The sequence below is a fragment of the Salvia miltiorrhiza genome, chromosome 3 (assembly GCF_028751815.1).
Source record: "Salvia miltiorrhiza cultivar Shanhuang (shh) chromosome 3, IMPLAD_Smil_shh, whole genome shotgun sequence".
In the NCBI taxonomy this organism is placed as follows: domain Eukaryota; kingdom Viridiplantae; phylum Streptophyta; class Magnoliopsida; order Lamiales; family Lamiaceae; genus Salvia; species Salvia miltiorrhiza.
Genome location: NC_080389.1, coordinates 63,325,427 through 63,348,564, shown reverse-complemented (window position 1 = coordinate 63,348,564; position 23,138 = coordinate 63,325,427). Strand labels below are relative to the sequence as shown.

The 23,138-nt window shown below is 36.1% G+C and overlaps 3 protein-coding genes across 3 annotated transcripts; 1 reads left to right on the top strand and 2 right to left on the bottom strand.

Annotated features, from left to right (window-relative positions):
• The first annotated feature begins 1,630 nt into the window (after positions 1 to 1,630).
• On the top strand, positions 1,631 to 6,321 carry LOC131015328 (leucine-rich repeat receptor-like serine/threonine-protein kinase SKM1). The gene is made up of 3 exons (XM_057943684.1): positions 1,631 to 1,973; positions 2,312 to 4,895; positions 5,736 to 6,321. Exons 2-3 carry the CDS (start codon positions 2,390 to 2,392, stop codon positions 6,107 to 6,109), a joined length of 2,880 nt encoding a protein of 959 aa, XP_057799667.1. The 5' UTR covers positions 1,631 to 1,973; positions 2,312 to 2,389; the 3' UTR covers positions 6,110 to 6,321.
• Positions 6,322 to 7,691: 1,370 nt separating this feature from the next.
• LOC131019169 (cell wall integrity and stress response component 1-like) lies at positions 7,692 to 10,891 on the bottom strand. Its single transcript, XM_057947855.1, has 2 exons — positions 10,822 to 10,891; positions 7,692 to 8,191 (listed from the first exon to the last, which is right to left on the bottom strand). Exons 1-2 carry the CDS (start codon positions 10,889 to 10,891, stop codon positions 7,692 to 7,694), a joined length of 570 nt encoding a protein of 189 aa, XP_057803838.1.
• Positions 10,892 to 15,700: 4,809 nt separating this feature from the next.
• Positions 15,701 to 21,410, bottom strand: LOC131015330 (homeobox-leucine zipper protein ATHB-8). The gene is made up of 19 exons (XM_057943687.1): positions 20,997 to 21,410; positions 20,069 to 20,282; positions 19,802 to 19,961; positions 19,562 to 19,662; positions 19,378 to 19,468; positions 19,185 to 19,280; positions 18,982 to 19,095; positions 18,794 to 18,877; positions 18,522 to 18,677; positions 18,368 to 18,442; positions 18,125 to 18,231; positions 17,865 to 18,057; positions 17,591 to 17,776; positions 17,420 to 17,500; positions 17,206 to 17,340; positions 16,806 to 17,131; positions 16,407 to 16,512; positions 16,175 to 16,324; positions 15,701 to 15,986 (listed from the first exon to the last, which is right to left on the bottom strand). The coding sequence occupies exons 2-19, from the start codon at positions 20,278 to 20,280 to the stop codon at positions 15,840 to 15,842; spliced, it is 2,520 nt and encodes an 839-aa protein (XP_057799670.1). The 5' UTR covers positions 20,281 to 20,282; positions 20,997 to 21,410; the 3' UTR covers positions 15,701 to 15,839.
• Between the last annotated feature and the right edge of the window lie 1,728 nt (positions 21,411 to 23,138).

The window sequence follows — 23,138 nt, the reverse complement described above, 5'->3', positions numbered from 1 at the left end:
TAAAATAAGGGTGGTTTATTGAATAACCGCCCCCTATATATATATATATATATATATATATATATATATTATAGAGTTAGGATCAAGTGAGAATCATATCTTTTCGTGAGAATGGAGAACTATAGACAAATACATAAAATACATGAACAAAAGATAGTCAGATCTTATATACATATTATATTTGACTGTTCACGATCTTACTCTCTATTATTAATGTATTTTATATATTTATTCATAGTTATTCATTTTGAGAAAAAAAATGTGGTTCTCACTTGATTCTTCATCTATATATATTATACTTATATACACATAGAAGAAGACGATTTAAAGAAAGCATGCTAAATTGACAAAGACAGCACACTGCATATTCCTTCGAGAAAGAGAATGAGAGGGTCCCAAAAAGCACCCATTTTGATTAGCAAAAAGATATTCCACTTTTTAATTATACATATACACAAATATATATGTTCTTCCTTATTACCTTATGTATTTTCCCTCTCACTATGTATAAACTTTTGTACTACATATATATATCATGTGGATATGTCTACTCTTTTACAATCCCATTGTGTTTCCACCTACTTTTTGCTTTAGTATGTTTGCCTGCAACCACAGCTGACATAATTTTTCGCAGTGTTCAAGAAATCTAGTGAAAATTATCTACTTATTACATACTATGGAATAAATGAATAATCAAGAATGTCCTTTTTTTGGGTGAGAAACAAATATTCTAAAAGATATAGTATATAGTTGTTATTCTACAAAAAAAGATATATAGTTATTAATTGCGTGTATAAGTCACAAATACTTTGATCCAGAAGTTATTTATTTTTAGGGTTACTAACACCAAATTCATTAATGCTATAGTCTTATATTGAAGAAATAACATTAATTTATGAGGAATATCTATGGACTTAAGCAGTTAAATACTTAAGCCCACAAGCGTGCCCTGCCGCACACTCGTCTGCGGCCTTAGTCTAAGCCCTTGGGTTGTGTACTAGGGCTTTCGACTGCTACCTAATATGTTTTGGGCCAAAACCCAAATGCAATGTTGAGCCTGTGCGGCCCAACTCTACTAAACATGCACATCGTAGAGTCTGTATGCAAATCACACTTGAAAAAAATCAGGTGTGACATGCTCAATCAAAAAAATATTGATATAATTCGAATTTAACGTGGCCTTCAGAATACCCACTCATTTTATTATTTTTTATAGGTTTAGGACATTTTTCAATTTTGTAGCTAGATGATTAGGTTAAAATATGATAATTAATTATCCTTTAATTAATTCATTCATTCATAACTCATAATAGAATTAGTAAAAAGAGATCTCTAACTTGCAATCTTTGGATATAAAAATATACTACTATATGGTTTTAATTTGAAAAAAGACATTTATACATTTACACGAATTAATTATTGCAAGAGATCTTTCTTTCCCTTCTGCATAATGATAAACCTTTCATTTTTGTTTGACAGCTCAGAATAAAAAATAGCTCACACCATTTTTGCAATGTCGATGCAAATAACTCCAAATCTCAAAGCGAAAATTTGAGCATGGCTTCACCAACTTTTTGAGCTTCAACGGTTACACTATGCATTTTCCCTTTGTCACTTTCCAAACCAGTCAAAAGAGTATTTTGGTAATATCCCACAAAAGCTATGGCTTTTCACCCAACATCTGTCCCCTCCCCCTTATATATTTTTATGAGAGAGAGAGAGAAAAGAGAGAGAGATTTAAGAAGTGAAGCTTAGCTAGTTGAGAAGCTGAATTCTCGTATATATCTACAATTTTCTCTGTCCAAATATTTGGGTGACATCCTCTTATCTATTTATATGCATCACCAATTCACAAATTCTTGCCACAAACACTACTATTTCTCTTCACTACTATATTTGCCTTCTTCAATTATCCACTTTTTCTGTAACAAAAAAATCTTTGTTTCTTGCTCTTCAAACTTGTGCAGTTTTTGGTAAGTTTTATCCAAACTGTGAAATATGGTACTAATTAATGTCGTCTGCATTTATTATAAAAAAAACCCTCCTATTATTGCGAGGGTTTGTTTCAGTTTATTTAATTTTGTATTCATGCAAAAGTTCCTGATTTTATGTGTGTTATGCTTTCTTGCTGTTGCTTTTCTAGTCCTAATTATGATAGCAAATGCCGTTTTTTATTCGCCTATTTACGTGAAAAGCTGCTTCTGTTACGTTTCATGTTGTTATTTTTTTTTAATATGCAATCATCAGATCCAAGAATTACACTTACAATTATTCGCTTTTTTTAATTTCATTATTTGTTTATTTTTTGCAGAAAAATGAAGCATTATTCCCACTAGCTGAAAACTGTTTCAGTTACTTGATTCGAGCTAGCTCACATTTTCATTCGAAAATGGCGAAGGGAATCTCGAAAACATACGGAATCTTCGTGTTCGTGTTCGTGTCCGTGTTTTCTGCATGCAGAGGTTTCGAAGGTTCGGAGCTCGAACTACTTATATCAGTGAAATCTTCAATCAATGATCAATTTGGGGCACTCAGCAACTGGAATTCCTCAGTCCCCTTCTGCAAATGGAACGGAATCTCCTGCAGCTTCGATTCGTCCCACGTTTCGAAGATTCAGCTGCCCGGAAAGAATCTCTCGGGGAAGATTCCGGAATCCATCTTCAGATTCCCCTACGTCGACTCCATCGACCTCTCCAACAACCAGCTATCGGGAGAGATCCCGCGGAATCTCTCCCACTGTCTCTCTCTAAAGCACCTCAACCTCAGCAGCAACAACCTCACGGGGGCGGTCCCCACGGGACCGCCCCCGCTGCTCGAGACGCTAGACGTGTCGGATAACATTCTCTCGGGGGAGCTCCCCGCCGACATCGGGCGGCTTTTTCCCAGTCTCAAAGTGCTCGATGTCGGCGGGAACGCTCTCGTTGGAAGAATCCCGAGCTCTGTCGCGAATCTGACGGAGCTGGAATTCCTGACGCTGGCGTCGAACCAGTTTTCCGGCGAGATTCTGCGGAATCTCGCCGGGATGAAGCGACTGCGGTGGGTTTACCTCGGGTACAACAACTTCACCGGCGAGATTCCGGCGGAGATCGGTGGGCTGGCGGCGCTGCGGCATCTTGATCTAGTGTACAATAATTTCAGCGGCGGAATCCCGCCGTCGTTGGGGAATCTCACCAATCTCGAGCACCTGTTCCTCTACTTCAACAAGCTCACCGGCGAAATTCCGAAGCAAATTTTCGATCTCGAGAAATTGGTGTCGCTCGATTTGAGTGATAATTTCTTCTCCGGCGAGATTCCTGAGCTGTTAAAGAATCTGCAGAATTTGGAGATTCTGCATTTATTTTCGAATAATTTCTCTGGAAAAATCCCTAAGGCTCTATCGTCGCTGCCGCATCTTCAAGTTCTTCAATTATGGTCTAATAATTTTTCCGGCGAAATACCTCAAGATCTCGGAAAAGGAAACAATCTCACGGTGTTGGACCTCTCCACGAACAATCTCGAAGGAAAATTGCCGGCGAATCTCTGCGCGTCGGGGCGTTTGTTCAAGTTGATCCTCTTCTCCAACTCTTTCTCCGGCGAGATTCCGGCGGATTTGAGCCGTTGCAAGAGCTTGCAGCGCGTCCGCCTCCAGAAAAACCGGCTCTCCGGTGAGCTCCCGCCGGATTTCACCGAGCTACCGAGGGTCTACTTCCTGGATATCTCGGGGAACAATCTCTCCGGCGGGATCGGTGACCGGAGATGGGACATGCCCCAGCTCGAGATGCTGAATTTGGCGAACAACAAGTTTTTGGGGCCGTTGCCGGTGGATTTCGGCAGTCAGAAGCTCGAGAATTTGGACTTATCCGCGAACGAATTTTCCGGCGGAATTCCGGTGAGTTTCGGGCGTCTCTCGCAGCTCGTGGACCTGAAATTAGGCGGGAACGAGCTCTCCGGCCGAATCCCCGACCAATTATCCGATTGCAAGAAGCTGGTCGCGTTAGACCTCAGCCGCAACGAATTGATCGGAGAAATTCCGGCAAGTATCGCCGCCATGCCGGTGCTCGGACAGCTCGATCTCTCCGCCAACGAATTGGCGGGAAAAATCCCATCCGATTTAGGGCAAGTGGAGTCCCTCGTCCAAATCAACGTCTCCCACAACCGCCACCTCAGGGGCGGCCTTCCCGCGACAGCGGGGTTCCTCGCGATAAACGCGACCGCCGTCGCGGGCACGCGCCTTTGCGGCGGCGATGAGATAAGCGGTCTGCCGCCATGCAGAGGCGGGAGAGGAGGCACCGCCCGCCTCCGCTGGCTCGTGCTGGCCCTCCTCCTCGCCGCCGTGCTAGTCTTCGGCGTCGCCGTCCTCGCCGCGCGTCGGCGGAGCGGGCCCGTGGCGAAGAGGGTGGAGAGCGAGGGCGGCGGCGGCGGCTGGGAGCTGCAGCGCGCGAATTCGAAACTCGCGCGGTCGATCACCGCAAACGACGTCGTTTCCGCCATGAGGGAGGAAAACCTCGTCGCCAGCGGGAAACTAGGTTTGTCGTACGTCGGCAAATCGTCGTCGAATCGGAAAAACTTCTTCGCGAAGGAGATCGCGGCGGCGGCTCCGACGGCCGAGTGGTGGGGGCGGTGGGCCCACCTCAGCCACCCCAACGTGGTGAAGCTGTTGGGAATTTGCAGGTCGGAGAAGGCGGCGGTGATGGTGTATGAATACGTGGAGGGGAAGAATTTGAGCGAGATTATGGGGGGATTGAATTGGGACCGTCGGATCAAGATCGCGGTGGGGATCGCGAGAGCGCTCAAGTATTTGCATTGCCGCTGCAAACCTAGCGTGGTGGTGGGAGAGGTGGCAGCTGAGAGAGTGATGGTGGATGAGAGAGAAGAAGCGCGCTTGAGGTTGAGTTTCAATTCCTATGTTGATCAAGGTAATTAATTTTCCACAAATAACTATTTTCTTTAAATTTTTTTCGATTTTTGTTGTTGTGCATGTTTCTGCGAAGATACTTAATTAGGTTATGAGATGACAAAAATTGAGTTCGAATTCGAATCTTAATTAGAAATTAAATTAATTCTAACATGCACTCATATGTTACAAGATAAATGCAAACATCGATGTTCTTAGTGGTTTAAGTGATTAATTCTTTGAGTTATTTGAATCGATCGTGTTCCTAGTGGATTTTCATTTCTTCAAACATATAGATATAGTGGATTTTCATTTCTTCAAACATATAGATATAGGATTATAGTATTAAATAAAAATAGTAGTGAATATAAAATTGTTACGAATAGTTTGCATTTAACTTATAAAGTATTTATAATTTCGTAGTCTTGAATTCGAATTGATACAATTACAAGGCATAAGTTAAGTGTAAAGTTTGTAATTTTTACAAAAATCAGGTTTTTATTACTATAATCCAATTTTGTATATATATACTCTCATAAGTAATAATTAAATATAACAATACAATCCAAAATCCCTCATTCGTGCATGCATAAATTCAATCAAGAAAGCTATCGAAATGAGTCTCACTTTTTTTTTGTCGCAAGTACAATCTTTGGTGGTGTACTTAAAGTAAAAAAAACAAATAATAAAAAATACTAAAAAATAAAAAAGAAAAGGGTGCTACAAATCATTGTGCAGCTTCATAAACTCATCTTATTTTATTTTTTTGCATGTAATCATATGTCCATGCAACGTATACATATTTTTTCATTTTCTTTTTTCTTTTAACAAAAAAAAACCCTTTCTTGCAAAAATTCTACAGGATCAAAAGGCCCGACCCGAAGCAGCGACGTATTCGGGTTCGGGCTTCTCGTGATCGAGCTCCTGACGGGCAAGAACCGGGCCGACAACGCGGAGCTCGGGGTCGGCGGCGGCGTGGTGGAATGGGCGAGGTATTGCTACTCCGATTGCCACGTGGAGATGTGGGTTGATACGGCGATGAAGGGCGATCATCAAGCCTTGGCTGATCGCCAGAATCAGATGGTCGAGACCATGAATCTTGCGCTGCAGTGCACCGCAGGGGATCCGGCCGCCAGGCCCTCTGCAGCGGATTTGCTCAAGAATTTGGAGTCCATCGTGAGACCGAGTTCCTGTGTATCTGCAGGGTTTAATAAGCTTTTTTCTGCTACTATTTAGTTTTTTTTTTTCATGATTTTGTTCAGGGTTTTCTTTTTATCTTTTTTCTTTTTCTTCTTCTTGATTTTAGTTTTTTTTTAATGGCCATAAAGTATAAGAGAAATGGTTGTTGATGAATCTTTTGGTTGATGCTGTAATAATGGCATGCTACTGAGTGTATAATTGTAGATAGGATATTGAAGTTTCGAATATATATTATATATTATATATATCATTATAATTAAGTAGCTAATTTTAATTTCTATTGAGAATGAATTTGTTGTTTTCCTTTTACTTTCTTTAAGTTTTTGTGTTGTGTACAGTGTGGTAACTGAAATTATAAATGAGTCGAGTATGTATATATGTGCATATATAGTTTACAGGAAATAATATATTAATATTTACATTCCAATCTATATACAAAGATTCCAAGTTGTTTAAAAAATTGTTTATATGCTTGATCAAATCTGAATAAGTTTGACTCGATATGAATTAATTAAATAAGTTAAACTTAAACTTGACAAAACTAAGCTTGACTTAAGCCACGCTCCCAATATTTAAACAATTTTTCGAAAAATAAATTTTCACCTCCTCTTTCAATGAGATTACTGAGAAGTTGAGCAGTGAATACTAACAGATTTGAGCTTGGCTCGTTTAAATATCCGAGTGTTGGAGTTCGGTTTGAATTCGATTAATTCAAGCTTATGTTTTGTTGGTCGAGCTTGACTCGTCGCCCACTTATCAAGCTCGAACTCGTGTGATACTTGATAGTGTCGAATTCAAGCTTGAGCTCGAATTCGACTCGTTAGATGTTCGTATATATGACGTACGAGCTCAAACTCGTTAAAAAGTTGGGAAAAACTTGATATATAAATGTTCAACTATGCTTTTCATCTTAATTAATTAATATGTGACTCGATCTCAAACTCAACTCGTTTAAGTATTATCAGGCTTGAGCTCGACTCGAACTCCGAACGAACTTTTTCTAAGTCATGTCTCAAATAATTTGTGAGTAGATATGTTCATTTGCGGCCCTAATTAGTGTCACGTATCGTATATATTACTATATAAAGTATAGGTTTGCAATCTCACATACTTTGCGAAACCACTCAACATTATCATATTTAATTAGTGAGCAATCATGGTAGTACTTGTGAAATGCACGGGTGACCATCACGAAATTGAAAAACCAATATGAAAAAAAAAAAAAACCCTATTATTTAGGTTTATATGTATTTAATTTGGACTCAAGCATCAAACTGATTATACTACTCCCTCCGTCCCAGGCCAATAGGCCCAGTTCCTTTCGGCATGGAGATTAAGAAACTCATTTTTTTTGTAGGTAAATGATGTGGTCCACCAATAATTAAGGTTTTAAGTGTTCCCTTATTTTTTTCTTAATCATATTTGCTTCATTATCAAGATCTTATTGCACGAATTAAGCAACAAATTAAGCAACAAAAATTCAGCAACAAAAATTCATGAGAAAAGGGGCCGGATCTGTGTGGCCGGAATTAAGCAACAAAATTCATGAGAAAAGGGGCCGGATCTGTGTGGCCAGAATTAAGCAACAAAAATTCAGCAACAAAAATTAAGCAACAAATTAAGCAACAGAGGTTGTAGACTTGAGACTTGAAAACCCTAAATCAAGATATGAGAATGAAAACCCTAAATCAAGATCTGCAAATGAAGAACCCTTATAGGCGGCGGCGGAGACGGAGAACGGCGGCGGTGGGGGCTCCGAACAGTCCACCGACGAAGGAGAGGCGGCGGCGGCACAATAGGGGTTGTAGTCTTGAGGCGGCGGCGGATCTGTGTGGCCGGACCTCACTTCGCCGCGATTGGCGTCGTTTTCTTCATCTTCGTCGGCGCTGCTGCTGGCCGAGGAGGAGGACGAAGAAGATGCCGCGGAGGAGGAGCCGCTGGAGGATGAGGAGGAGGAAGACGACGACGAAGCGGAAGAGCTCTGGAGAGTCAGCGGTTGAGAGAGAGAGAAGGGGGAGGGGGCGGCGGTGACGGAGAATGGCGGCGGTGGGGAAGTTGACGGAAAGGGCAAGGGGGAAGGGGGAAGGGGAAGGTTCCGGAGAGAGAGAGGGGGAAAATCTGAAGTGAAATTATTTTGAATGAGTAGATTAAGGGGTATATCTCCCTTAATTAAGTAACTATTGAATTTTATTAAAGCCCTAATTATTTCCAATTTTAGACTGGGCCTATTGGAGTGGGACGTCCCAAAAAGGAAAGCGAGCCTATTGGAGTGGGACGGAGGGAGTAAAAAATAAGACTTGAAAGGGAGACATATATATAAATGAATAATTATATATATATATATATATATATATATATATATATATATTCGAATTTGAACGTCAAACCCTATTCTTTAGGTTAGGATGTCACACATTGTATTCAATTCCAACATATATGTATATAGTTTCCTCTTCTTTTTGTCGAAAGGCCATTTTCCAATAGTACTCACTTTTAATTTTTTTTTTTTCACATTATATATATAATAATAGTAACTTACTTTTCTTTGGAAGAAGGGACAGAAATTCAATATAACATATGGTTTAACATTGAAGGGTCGTGATCAACAGCCATGTTATGTCAACAAGAAAAAACAAAAGAAATTCTAATTGCCGGAGAGGGACCATATATTACAAATTATATAAATATATGTAATTTATTTTCTATGGTCTGATAAATAATGATGATGATACCTTTGTCTCTTTGTCTAACACTACTTTATGATAGAAAGAGAGCAAAAGTTCAATGTACAAAGCACGAAATTGATATACGAATTTTTTTCTTAATTATTAGATTTTCTATTTTTAATATAATATTAGTCAATAAAAAATTAAATCTTAATTTCATCTCATGCATCTTAACCTAGCTCCTTAGTTTTCTTTTTAATTTTGTTTCATGAGATTGTGAATTTGGATTCGAGAACTTTAATTAGGTCAAACTAATACAAAATGACAATGAGTAATTGCTTAATTTTAGACAAAGTAGTCCTGATCAATTATAATACTTTTATGTTTTAAATTAATTGAGAAAATTATTCACATTATTAATTTGAAGGGCACACCAATTATATAGTTTCGATCGAGGACAATTCATAGGCTTATTAAATTCATTTAGTCTTGGTACGTCTTATGATGTATTCAATTTTTAAAATCATCATTAGATTAAAAATAATTACGAGGCTTATTGCTTTTTATATAGTTTAAAATCAATATTAAATGATATATATAATTAATTAGAACACCATAATTTCTAATCATGTTTTTCCATTACGTTACAGGCTGCGCAGCTGATGTTGTAATAATCACTTTATGTACAATTAATATATGATTATAAGATAAACCATAGAAGGCTCCATTGATTAAGCATTAGGCGGCCACACACATCCTATAAATAATTAATATACTATATATTATTTAAAAAAAATTCCATAACTACCTTTTTCTAGCTAATTTAAAGTTTATACCCACGCCTTTTGTTTCTTCGTGTTAATCGAGTTTGGATGGTCATACAATTAAAAAAAAATACTAATTAAAACCATAAAAAATCATCTAATTAATTTTTTACTTCATTATAGCATAAGCATATAGTAGATGTTTATTCTAGCATGTGAGTCATTTTTGAAAGTGGCATTAATAAATGGTAGTACTAATAAATCAGCTTTATAATTAGCTTTAAATTAAAAATTACAAGCTCAGTGTACATATATAAACGATTTAAAGAAAGAAATAAAATCCTTCATTTTTCTTATCAAGTTTTGATTTCAAAATTTTTGTTCTATAAATACCTAGCATATATCATATATGGGTCTAACAATAAGTAGTATAGTATATCATTTTACAATTATAAAGCCACAAAATCATGAGTTCCAGACCTATAGTAAAACTAGTATCAATCCCATTTGACAGTTGAATTTAAAAATTATCCATAAAAATAAAATTATTAATATTCAACACACTTTTTCTTTCTGCATTCTAATCATGGTGCTTCACAATTCTTTCGTATTCTTTTTATTCATTTTTTTTAATATTTTTTTAACATACTAAAACAATGAGAACTAGAAGATTCTGTCCACAAAGAAGAGTCTAAGCATATAGAAATAAATTATCTGACATACGAAAAAGATCAAACAGCTAAGATTTGCTGTCATGAATATGAAGTTTCTTTTGCCTCCTCCCTTTTTTTTTTCTTATAGTAAAAAAAAAATTTATTTTTGCTATCATCTCACAAGATTCAAGAATTACAATCATAACTCCTTGGAGACCATGCACAAAAGTTCTTCATCTCTCTTCTTCTTTCCGTTGAAAAAGGCCCTTTTCCTCTTATTTGGAAAAAAAGAAATTCGACTTTTGATCAAAAGAGTTAAAGAGATGGAAGAACGTCACTTCTCTCTTTTGATATACTATAGAATAAATTTATCCCTTCTATTGCAATTTGCATAATTGAAAATTAAAATAGTGATATATGTTAATTTATGGTGTACTATCATTCAACATAGTGGTTATACAGGTTCATTATTGATTAATTATCAAATACCTACTAAATATAATATATATAAAGGGTTAATTACGTGAAAAATCATGAACTTTGGTGTGATTTTCAAACTTTCCATGAACTATTTTTTTTATCAAATATTCCCTGAATTTAAACGCCTGAACAATTTTTCCACGGTTTTTACCTCTGGTGAAGGTCCGGTCTTAGCTGGCGCCTACGTGGCAATACCGAGCTGACAATGGCGCCTACGTGGTAATACCGAGCCGATGTGGCGCTTACTTTATCCATGCATGCTTATATATATTACTCCCTCCGTCCCAACGAAAGCGGTGCGCTTCTTTTCAACACAAGATTTAAGGAGAATAAGATTGCAGTGTAAAGGTGTGTGGGGTCACATTGTTTGTAGTGTAAAATTATTACCAAAAAAAGAAATGCACCATTTTCGTTGGGACGGTTCAAAAAAGAATACGAACCGCTTTTGTTGGGATTGAGGGAGTATAAAGTTACCTTATTCGATGATAATTTTAAAAAATAAATAAAAAATAAGTAGGTGTGGAAGCTCAATGTGTACTTAACTTCATTTTTTTTATAATGATCCAACAGAAGTGTTTTTATTTTAAGGGGTGTTTTTATTTTAGCAGACACCTATGTATATATTATTTTTCTCTTGAAGATTTTGTGTAATGATAAATTTTGATTGGGGACACACGTGCAGACAATTATGGGAATCCTCCATGCATACCAACCCACTTCAATCAAGAGCATTAATTTTCTATATTAAAACCAGAAAAATTCAAATATAATTGAATAAAATGGGGGTAAAAGAAAGTAATGAATTATAGCTTTCTGATAATAAGAGATTTGGTGCCTGAGCTTTGACATGCACAAGACCAAAAGCATGTATAGAACAAAGTGTTTATTAAGAATCTTTGTCTGAGGAGATAGATTTACCCTTTGCAAATTTATCTTTTTTTTTTCTTTTTCCTTTTTTTTTGTCAGAGGATAAACCTTTTTGTCTGGATAAATTATGATCTAGTTGACAACAATTATATTTGAGTACTTTCTTGACTTATTGTCATATATTTATTATTTTTTATATTAGTTTCTACAGCTAAACTACTGTTTTCTTAATCACATGAAAATCTTTACATAAATCACATCTGTAAAGGTTATTTAGTTGGTTGTATCATGTCCACAATAGACATCGAAATCTCCTAGAAATAAACAAAGATTTTGCAGTCTAATTTCGTAAATTATTGGTGTTGAATCTGTTGATCATCTACGGTTGCCAAATTACTAAATAAATTACGAGTATATATATAATTTAGAAAACGACTTAAGTAGGAAAAATAGATGGTATGACGCAAACGAAAATGTATATTTATTAATTTACGAATTTGTATGTACTAATTAACATGAAGTACATACTTAAAATTTGTATATATGTATGAATTGATTATTTTTAAAAAGTAATGTATACTTTATGTATTAATATAATCCTACGTATTAATTATATATGTGTGCTAAAGTATATATTACTCCCTCCGTCTTACTAGTAATGTCTCAGTTACTATATATTGAGACGTCACACTAGTAATGTCGCTTACCTTTTTTAATAAAAAAATTAATCATTTAAAATGTTATTAACAATGTGGCCCACTTACGCTTAAAATAATATTTAAATATTTTTCACGAACTCATTTTATAAACTAACTATAATTTTCTTAATTTTTGTGCCAAAAAGTACATGGGACGTTATTAATGGGACGAAGGGAGTATAAAATATGAGTGTTAATAAAAATATAATGTACAGTACTCAATTGAATTATTCATAGTGAAAATTTGGACGATATATTAGATGTATTTTGCGTTGATCAATCAGGGTTTTTTTTTTCTTCTAAATATGACATGTATTATCTACTCGTGAATTCACTTTAATACACGTTTGTGTTCAACATCATGCATGTTTGTGTTCAATAATATGTACTTCTTTTTTATAGTATGCAACTTTTTATATTTAAGATTTAACAATGAAAAAATACGTTCATACCATTCTTACCAAATTTTAGGGGCTATACCATTCTTATTATTAAACCCCGTTAAAACTTTGAAAACTCAAAGAGTCTCAATTATTAAATAAATAAGATCAACTAATGAATTCAAGTACTATTAAGTTACACAAAATCTTGAGTACACCTGGGTGTATCGTACAACCGGGTTGGCCCGTATCCAGAATAATATTATTTATATGGGTTGGGTCAAGATATGAGTTCAAATTAAGGTACGAATCAAAGTTTAAGTGAAGGTGTAACCCGATTGTACGATACATCCGAGTGTATTCTCTTAATTAAAGCTTGAGTAGTACATGATCTCCTCTCTTTATTTTTATATGTGAATATAAATTCCAAATTATAACCGACAATTTGAACTATATTTTGGCACACATATTTGAAGCACGCCTATTTGCTATGGACCAATCATGCAACCACTCTTTTAAAACACATGCCAAAGTAACAAAATAAATTCGAATTTTTTTTCAAGTCAATATTTGTGTTTGTGGGGAACAAATTGGGGCGACTTAGTAAGTGTAAATTCAACCTCAAATAAGAAAATATTTAAATTCTACTTAAAGCCACTTTCCTTACATACTATATAACATCTAAAGGGCCTTTGAATATTTTTGAAACTTTTGACCACATTCAAAGTACAAAAGATGTGTGAAATAATCATAACAAGATTTTCTTGAAATTGGTGTTGCCAAAATTCAATGGGAAATTAATTTCACAACTTCAAACTGTTGGAGAAAGTGTTGGTAATAATATTTAAATGTGAATAACACTTAGTGGAAAACCTCTTTACCACTCAATTATATTTTGTCAAACAAAGCATGCTGTTTAAGCAGCTAGAGATAAGATGAAAAGAGGTAAAAGGGAAAACAAAATATTGGTGTGCCCACGATGAGCTTTCGATGATTATTAATATATCCATAAATTTAGGATGGAACACTAATTACGTGAAGAACTATATGTGGTTTTATATATTTTTAATAATTAGTTTATGATGCTTAATTTGTAAATATCACTGAAAATTAATATCCTAAAGTTTAATGATTAATTTGTGTGAACCTTCTAAACTGTATGCTTTTACACACGTAGAGTTAATTCAAATATTTGTGTACTCATAAATCATAATCAAGATTGATTTATAGCATAGCACAAATAGTTTACCCTAAAATCATCAAACCCTAAAGCCTTATATATACATAGACGGAGCTAGAATTTTAAAAATAGACTGGCGAAATTATATTTTTATGTTTATGAAACAAATTTGAGCGAGCGAAATTATAATTTTATTAAAAAAATACCAAAATATACAATCTAAATATAATAATTAAAAAAAATCCAGGCGATTGCCGAGTTGAGCATAGATACTGGCTCCGTCCCTGCTTATATAGTAGACAAAAACAACCAAAAGTTAACTATCAATGTTTTAAAACTAATAAAAGATGTGAACTAGTAGAAGCAAAAAAAATAATGAAAATTAAATAAAATAATAAAGAAATGAATATTAAAAAAAGTGTCGATTCACATATTTGTGCCCACAATGTGTGTATATATATAAGGCAAAGTAATAATGTACTCTTATTTTTCCATCAAATATTGTTTCTCCTCATTCAAGAAAAAAGGGGAAAAGAAAAAGAGGAGGAAAAGGCAAATTTTCTATAATGGAGGGGTCGCTGTGAGAATTTCTGAGCAATAGAAATCAGACACCACTCATCGCAAGATTGTGACGTTTGTTTAGAATTAGTGAAATGTTTTCCCAAATTTAGTAATTGAAATCAACATCACGTTTAACATTTGACAAACTCTTTATCTATTCTTGGTTAATTGTTTTTTTTTTTTTTTAAAGGTCTTTTATTTACCAAAGTTTTCATTGATTTGAAATTTAGGAATTAGGATGTTTTCTTGATTAACGATTCGTGTCCAATAATTTTGAATGTGTTTGACGAGATCATTTTTTGTAATTATTTAATCAAGAAACTGAAAGTGTAATTAAACTAGCCATTGCACTGCACGGAAAAATATTTTTAATTTTTATATTTATATAAAATTAATACTAATTCAATTATTATACTTATAAATATAAAAAAAAATTAATTTTAATTGAATCTATTTGAATTTAATATTAAACAAAATCACAATTATAAATTTGATATTATGAAAAATAAAAATTAAAAATAAGTTAAAAAATTAAAAATAAAATACTAATTAAAAAGAATTAAAAATATATTTATTCAAAAAAAGATGAGAGAGGATAGAGAAATTTATAAAACTTTAATATTTAAACAAATTTAATTTTTACATTTTAAATCAAATATTTTTGTAAAATATATCATATTAAAGCTCTTATCGTGATATTTAATTTGATATGCATATTAAATATTTTATAATTAATCGAATTTCTCAATTTTAGAAAGAAATGTAACAACAAGTAAGAAGTTAAAGAAATATATATATATAGTTTAAACATAAACCTTCAATTTTATTATAACTACAATATTGTCACTCAATTTTGAAATCAATTTGAAATTGATTTTAAATTGGAAACTCCATTTTTAATATAGTATAGATTATTGCGGGTTAATTATACTGAAAAAACAATATGTATTTTTTTACCCAAATTTACATTTTTATAAAATATCGCAATTACAATATCATATTTTATTATTTTATAATTATAATATTCTCAAAAAAATTACCGGTAAAACAATGTCGTTTTAAACGTACACGTCAAACAAACTTTGCCGGAAAAAAAAGGGGGTATTCCTTAATTTTAAAAACGGCAAAATAGTATTAAAAGTAGTGTTGGTGTAATTGTTTTAAATTTAAATTATTTATAGCAATTAACCCTTAAATTAATCAATGTACAAGAGAACTGAAGAATAGATTACATAAATTATTTCTCACCCAAAATAACATTGAAAAGCAGGATATCCTGATGGGCATAAATAAATTCAAGACAGAATTTAACATAAATTTAGGATATTTTTTGTTAAACTACAAAACTAATAATAATAATAAATTAAAGAGAGGATAATTAAGCCAAGTAGCCAGCTGAAAATGAAGGGAGAATCACAATCCATACAAAGAGGTCAAAATGTGATGTTTAAATCTCTAACATTTTTTTTTTCTTTTTCTTGTTTTGATTTTCCTGCGAAATTTGTATGTTTTGTGTCTCAAACAAACGACCAATTAACAAACATGAAGCAGAGGCAGTGTGCATCTTCTTCCTCGTTCAAAACCTTCCACGCGACGGCTCTCTCGTACGAGATCGGCCGCCCCATGCTCGACAAACAGATGCCGCCTTGTAGGCACGCGAAGCCCTGCAGCAACGAGGGTCGGGTTAAGGACGAGGTGGTTTTGAAGAGACGAGCAGAGTTCAAGAAACGAGCGATGAATATATATCAAGCACTTGTACTCGTACTTACGAGAAAAAAAAAAGTACGTGAAAATTTAAAATTTTCACGTACTTTGCTAGTAGTGAAGATTTTTTATTTTTATTTTGCATTACCTGTTGCATGATTTGAGGGAGCTCCGCGAAGAGCGTCTTCTTCCCATCGTCGTTGAAGATTTTCTCGAGCGTGATGTCCTGAAGGGCGACTAGGGTGGTCTCGAGCATGTCGAGCCCCGCTTGGTTCGCGAATGTGAAAACCGGCAACGCCTGCATGAATCGAGAATGTTCAGATATGATAATGACACGAACACGAACACGAGACGAGCATAAGAGTAGATGATGTTATTACCTTTAGTGAGCAACATAGCACAGCATCAGAGTGATGCCAGAGTGTTTTGAGTATAGAATCGTTGCCTTCTGCCGCGGGTTTGAGTAGCTCGACGCCCAAGAAAAACCTAAGGAAATAGAGATTATGAGCTCGAGAATTTCTCGAAAAACGTGTTCTTTTGTACGCGTTTTTTGGTTTACCAACGTTGATCCGATTTCCGGTCGGGCCTAAGTGACGTGGCATAGGATTTGTCCGCTCATTAGGGCAAAGTCAATCCGGCCCGGCCGGAAATTAGATCAGTATCGTAAATTGCAAAAATTGTAAAGGTCGTGTTTAGTGCGACGGTCACGTTGTAACCGGAGATCGTGTAAAAGTTCGTGTTAGTAGATGCAATCAACTCTAATTTTTACGGAACGATACCTATAGCTTTGGTAGATCCAACGCGCGAGCGTCTGCGCCTCCGGTGTGGCGGGAGGGGGGCGTAGAGCGGCATGAGGGGCGAGACGAGAAGGCGAGAGCGCCAACGCCACTCGTTGAACAGACGCGATGATGCTACGAACGTACTGCCTCGCCATGGCCGCTACGCTCTCTTGGAGATGGATCTCGAACGCAAACTGGAACGCGATCGTCATGACGGACTTCGCGGTCCCCTGGCTCCTCATTTGGTCGCCACACGCTCTGCCGCCCGCAGCCCCGACTTCCAGAGTGGACGCGAGGTCGAGTGTACGGTTAGGGCTCGAGGCATCCTGCACGACCGGCCCTAACGGTGTAAGCAAGGAATGAGAACGAACAACAAAGGGAAACAAACATTCAAACATACGGCTTTCGACTCGAGAGGGATGATGCGGAAACCGGATGGAAGGAGAGGAGCATCATCGGAGAAAGAGGCGTCTATCGGAGCAAAGATGAGCTCGGCACACGTCCCGACAGCATTCTCGTCCACGCCGTTGCAGACCTGCACACGAGATCGCCGTGTTAGGAGTTATACAAAAGAAACAAAATAAAATTTACTATAGTTTTTGCTAATTACTTACTTGCAAGAGGAAGATGTCACTAGGCATAACCACATCATCTCTATATTGAGCCATATTTTCAAGCCTAATCACCTCCATGAACTATTTCAAGCAAGATATCAACAATTTAGAGATCACACACAATCTATGTAAAATATGATATAAACTAACATATAAAATGTGGAAACTCACCTCTTCATTCTCAATGGTGTGAGCCAAGGGAAGGATCACCTGCCCTCCGAAGCATCCAACGCGAGAAACGGGGATGCTACAAGGCCCGGCTTTGACAGCAGCAACGGAATAGGCATCAATGCCGCTGTCGGCCCATTCGGACCGGTGCTCCCGAAGAAACCTCAACAGTATAGCAGGAGGTACGTTCTGCAAGAAGGCGTTACTAATGTAAGGTTTTTGGTTCGATCGAATCTTGCTGAAACACGAAATTTGGATTCACAGTCGATGTGCTTACTTGTAACAGCATGGATGCCTTAGCACATAGCACCGCGTTGCTCATAGACGGAAATCCATTTGCGTATGTTAGAATCGTTCCCATCAGCTTCCCGGGAGAGGAGTTTACATGCACGGTAACATCATCAATGCCATCACTCTCTATCATCGACCACCCTTCATCCGTGAAGCCATTTACAGCCTCGTTGAAGCCTCTGCATTGTCACATTAAGATCACTATACTGCACCAGAGAGAGAGAGAGAGAGGAGCATTATACTGACCTGCTCAATCTTTGGCCAAGAGCACGCAAAGCAGAAGGTCGTCTCCCCCAACCCGTTACATTAGGCTGAGAAACTTCTTGAGAGATCTGCCTCAACTGGCGTAAAGCCTGAGATGAAGAAGCATTTCTTGTTAAGTATAGAGGTGAAATGACAGAAACTTGTTTGAAAAAAACAAGTGAAACATAAGTTGCAATTCTTGATCATGTAATAATAAGGGCAGAAACGACCAAAATCGATCCTTACAGCCAAGGTCGTCCGCTGAGAAAGCAGCGTTGATGACTCATACAGAGGGCGGAGCACTTCAGGAACACTCCAAGGCTGAAAGAAGAATCAAACTGTTACCCAAATCGGCTCAAGAATCGGGCATCGATACAAATCAACGGAGGGGATAAAATACCTCCAAGTCCATGTGATCGACTATGTGAATGATGGATCCACCCCCTTCACACGGCCTTATTAGGTATCCGCTAGGAAGCAACTCTGCTCGTACGAAATGCTGCACAGGCGGCATGCTGGGGCCATTCTGAGTGTTGTTCAGAGATCTTTCACACACCTATACACGCAGAAATCGGAATCTCAGTCTTTACTAAAACTTCCCTTCACATAAAAGAAACTAAACCTTAATGAAAGATATCAATATTCTGTTTTTTTAGTGATTTAGATACATACCACAAGGCTGCCGTCCTCCATCACGGAAGTGTAGCGTAGCAGCCAGAAGTCTCGAGCCGGCGCAAGAGTAGTTGGCGCGTAGAGCTGAATCATTAGGTGTGGAAGTATTCAGTAAAGATAAGCAGAAAGTTAAGGAGAAAAAAAGGCCAAGACATAGAGATGAAAAAAGAAGATTTTTTTTTCCTTACCTGCATATACATCAACTCGATTGTTCCACCGTTCCCGGTAGACATTACATTGAGCACGTCCACAGCACGACAATCACGGTACCATGAAGGCCGATCTTTGAGAATCTCGGCCACCTGATCAAGCATCAAGAATATTCAAAATCAACTCAACTCAATTGAAGAGGGGAAAAGAAATGAGTTAAAAATGGTTTGCATAAGCTTACTCGAGTAGGTTCTAATCCCACGAGGCCACATGCACGTGATGCTACACCACTGCATCCATGAGAAATAGCGATGATTCCAATGGAATCCGGACCAGGCTGCGAGCGAGAGAGGGTAGAATCACAGATAAATTAGACAAATCAACTATGAGAAATAAGAATCAGGCGATAAATGTGAGATGTTCGATCAAATTACCTTCATCCCAGGCATTTGGACCCACTCCACAGCGGTTCCAGTAGCCTTCGATAGAAACTCTGTTAAAGTCTCCTCTGCAATGGACAGCAGTCTAGAAAACACACAAAACACGACTTTTAAATCATAGCAACAGGTGATCTTTTTTCTTCTAAAGCGAGGAAAAACAGCAGATAAAATTCCTTACCCTGCAGGACTTGCATCCTTGGGTGGATCTTGAGGAGTTAAGTGGTGCTGACCACTTGTTACCACCGATTCACAACTGTTATCGGTGGAGGCGAGCGTTCCCTATAAAACGAGAAGACAATATCATCATCATAAATATGGAAATGAAGCCAAGATTGTTAGTTATCATAGGACAATACTATAGCATAAAAGATAATCAAATCAAATCAAATCAAAGAATTCAAAAGGATAAGCTGTTTACATTTTGAGTTTGCTGTCGGAAGAAACTGTTCTCATACACCAAATGAGAGACTTGTTTCTGCAGCCGATCGTTTTCCTCCATCAACAACTTGTTCATGGCTGTCAATTTCCGGTTCACAGCTTGAAGGCGCGACGCCTCTTTCCGCTGCTTTTCCCTACATCTGCATCAAGAAACAAGAATTAGATAAAACAAACTAACTATGTTACATAAGCTCAATCTCCTTATTCAAACCAAAGCTTCAATCATATAGTATATGTTTATATATACCTTCTGTTTTGGAACCAAACTTTGATCTGCTTAGGCTCAATGTTGGAGAGGATAGGGCACTCCCTGATGAGCTGCTGCCGGCGCAACGAGCTCGGCTTCGGGCACTCGTGGTACAACCTCTCCAAAGCGTCCACCTGCTCCGGGGTGTACCTCACATACTTGCCATTGTCTATCCCCATTTTGTCCTTGCAGGCAGAGGTCACCGCCATCATAACTTCAATCAAAATCAAGATTTCACTCAGACAAAGAAACAAAGCCTTTTTCTTTTTTCCAACTTCTTCCCACGACAAAATATCCCAATTAATCAGCTCAAATCATCAAAAACCAAATCTTGCAACACTTTACTATGCCCATCTTCAAGAATTCTGCCTTAACGAATTATATCCAAAAGGGAAAAAAGGGAAGACTCATTTGATCAAACTGTGAAATCCCTCAATCCCATCATCCCTAATTTCTTGAAACTCATACCAAATTTAGGTTGCATCTACATGTGTGAACACTAAAATAGAGTAAAGTTGGCAACTTTCTCTCTCAAGATGGTCATAAAATCACAAATCCATGGCATCCCACCACATGAGAGAGAGAGGAACACGGCTCTTACAGTGTGGAATGCGTGTGTGGATCTATCTATCTTCTGCATATACAAATAAATAACACCATACATGGATAGAGACATATATACTCACATAAAATAAAATAAAATAAATAAATATACATGGTTTTTGTTTCTTCCCAGTAATCACATGTGTCTTCTCAATCAAGCATAAACATCCGATTCTAGGCGAAAAGCTTGCGTCTGAAGCGTCTAGAAACTTCCACCTCTCTTCAATCCACACACACACACCCACCCACCCACACACACACACACACACAGAGCTGCAATTTGCAAAACAGGAAAGCCAGAAAAAAGGGGTGCTAGCTAACTAACCTGTGGGGTTGTTTGAAGGCAAAAGGTAGCGTCTTGTTTCTTCAGAAGCTCGCAGCGTGAAGCACTAAACGCAGATCTTCCATGCTCGCCGTTTCCTAACTTTTTTTTTGAATTTCAAGAGACGGCCCTTTTTGGGAAAGATTGCAGCCTCTTTCTCTACGCGATCAAGAAATAATATTAGCTAATGAGCTGAATCGGCTTCCGAGATCGCTAGCTCAAGATTTCATATTATACACATATGGTGTGTGTGTGTGTGTGTGTGTGTAGGAGTGAAATGAGGAAGTTTTGATGTGTGTGTGTGTGTATGTATAGAGATATAGAAGAGAGGGGACAGAAGGTGGAAGTGGAGACCATTTTTAGGGAGTGAAATCAGTTTGGATGTTCTTTTTTGCTGCTTGTTTTGCTTTCTGCTGTTGCTCTTCTTGCTTTTTTTTTTCTTTTTTTATTATTCATTACCAATTTCTTTTATAAGTTAATTATATATAAATTATAATGAGGGTTGATTTTATAATTACTCAACTATTGATTTAATAGTATGATTTCACTATCAATTATAATTACGACCAAATGTAATATTAACATGACCGGTCGAATAATTAGCATGACACTATTGGCTGAAACGATGTTGTTTTCATGTAAAACAACGTCAATTATTCGACTTTTGTTAGACTGAAATTCAAATTGATAGAAAAATCATATTAAATCATTAGAGTTTAGTAATTGACACGCGAAACTTTTTAACTTACATGCAAAATCATAATTTGAAGAAAGTTCAATAAATTTATTATAAATTCACTATAAAACATTATGAAATTTAAAAAAATGGAATTTGAATCTTAAATCACAAATTTTTAGACAGTAGATGCCTAGATTCATTTAAATCCATTCTCTTGATATGTATATCTTAAAATAGATAAATTTTGTCACAATTTTAATTAATTTTACATACAAAGAGATTCTTTTAGTGAAATTTATATATGTATATAATAGATTGCTAAACTATCTTTAGAATTTAAAATAAGCTAAGATGATATAGGTAGATCAAACTTTATAAGAATTATTTTAGTAATATTTCCAATACACATCACTTGAATATTTGATTAAAAAAAATATCCTTGAATAACTCATGAGGAGTAAACAAAAATCAGTAAAGTTTTTCGGATTTCGTGTTATTTCACTATTATTAATATAACATGTCGTTTCATCAAAATCTAATATAAAAATATGTTAGGTGATTGAAATGCAAGAATTTCATTTCCCCACTCCCAAACATGTGTCTGCCCAAATATATCAAATCTTTACTACTCATATCAACATCACCAAAAAAGAGCTAAAGCCAAATCCCACTTTTTTATATGGCGCGTTTGGCAAGTTTTATTATTTGTTTTTGAGTGTGCCATGGTAGAATTTTGAGAACTAGTGTGTGATAATCTTTTTATTTATTTTATTTATCAAGTTTGGAATCTTTTAATAGAAAAGACCATGTGTATATATGTTGAATAATTATTCAAAGTTTTATTTCTTAAAATTTACGCCTACTTTCTTTTGAGGAATATGATTTTTATTAAAAAAAAAGTATTGGCCAATAAAGAATCAAAGTTCAATCTTCAAAAACAAGTTAAATTCTTGTATTTGTTTCTGTGATTTTCAACTAAGCATCTCTTTATAACTTCTTTACAAACAATTGTAACAAGTTTTCCCTTTATTCTATGCATGTTTATCTTTTTTTTTTTATCAGAAAAAAAGGATAATATTAAGAAAGGTACCAGCGGTACCAAGGTGGGACTTTATAGCAGTTTACATAATAAATCGTTGGAGCACCAGGAGTCCAACTCGATCTCTTTATCAATGATCTTAAAGATCCTATTCCAACACCACAGTCTAATCTTAATCTCCAAGACAAATTATTTAGTATCCCAACCTTGACTATGAAAACGTCTCTCATTTCTTTTTTTCCACAAAATCCAAATGCAACCTTGACTATGAAAACGTCTCTCATTCTATGCATGTTATCGTCTTCATTTATAACAAAATGCCGCTCAAAAAAATAAGAAATTCCCCTCCATTTAATAAGTAAATATGTAACTAAAAAAAATGTGATTCTCATTCTCACTAAAATACTCGCAATCCATTTTTAATTTA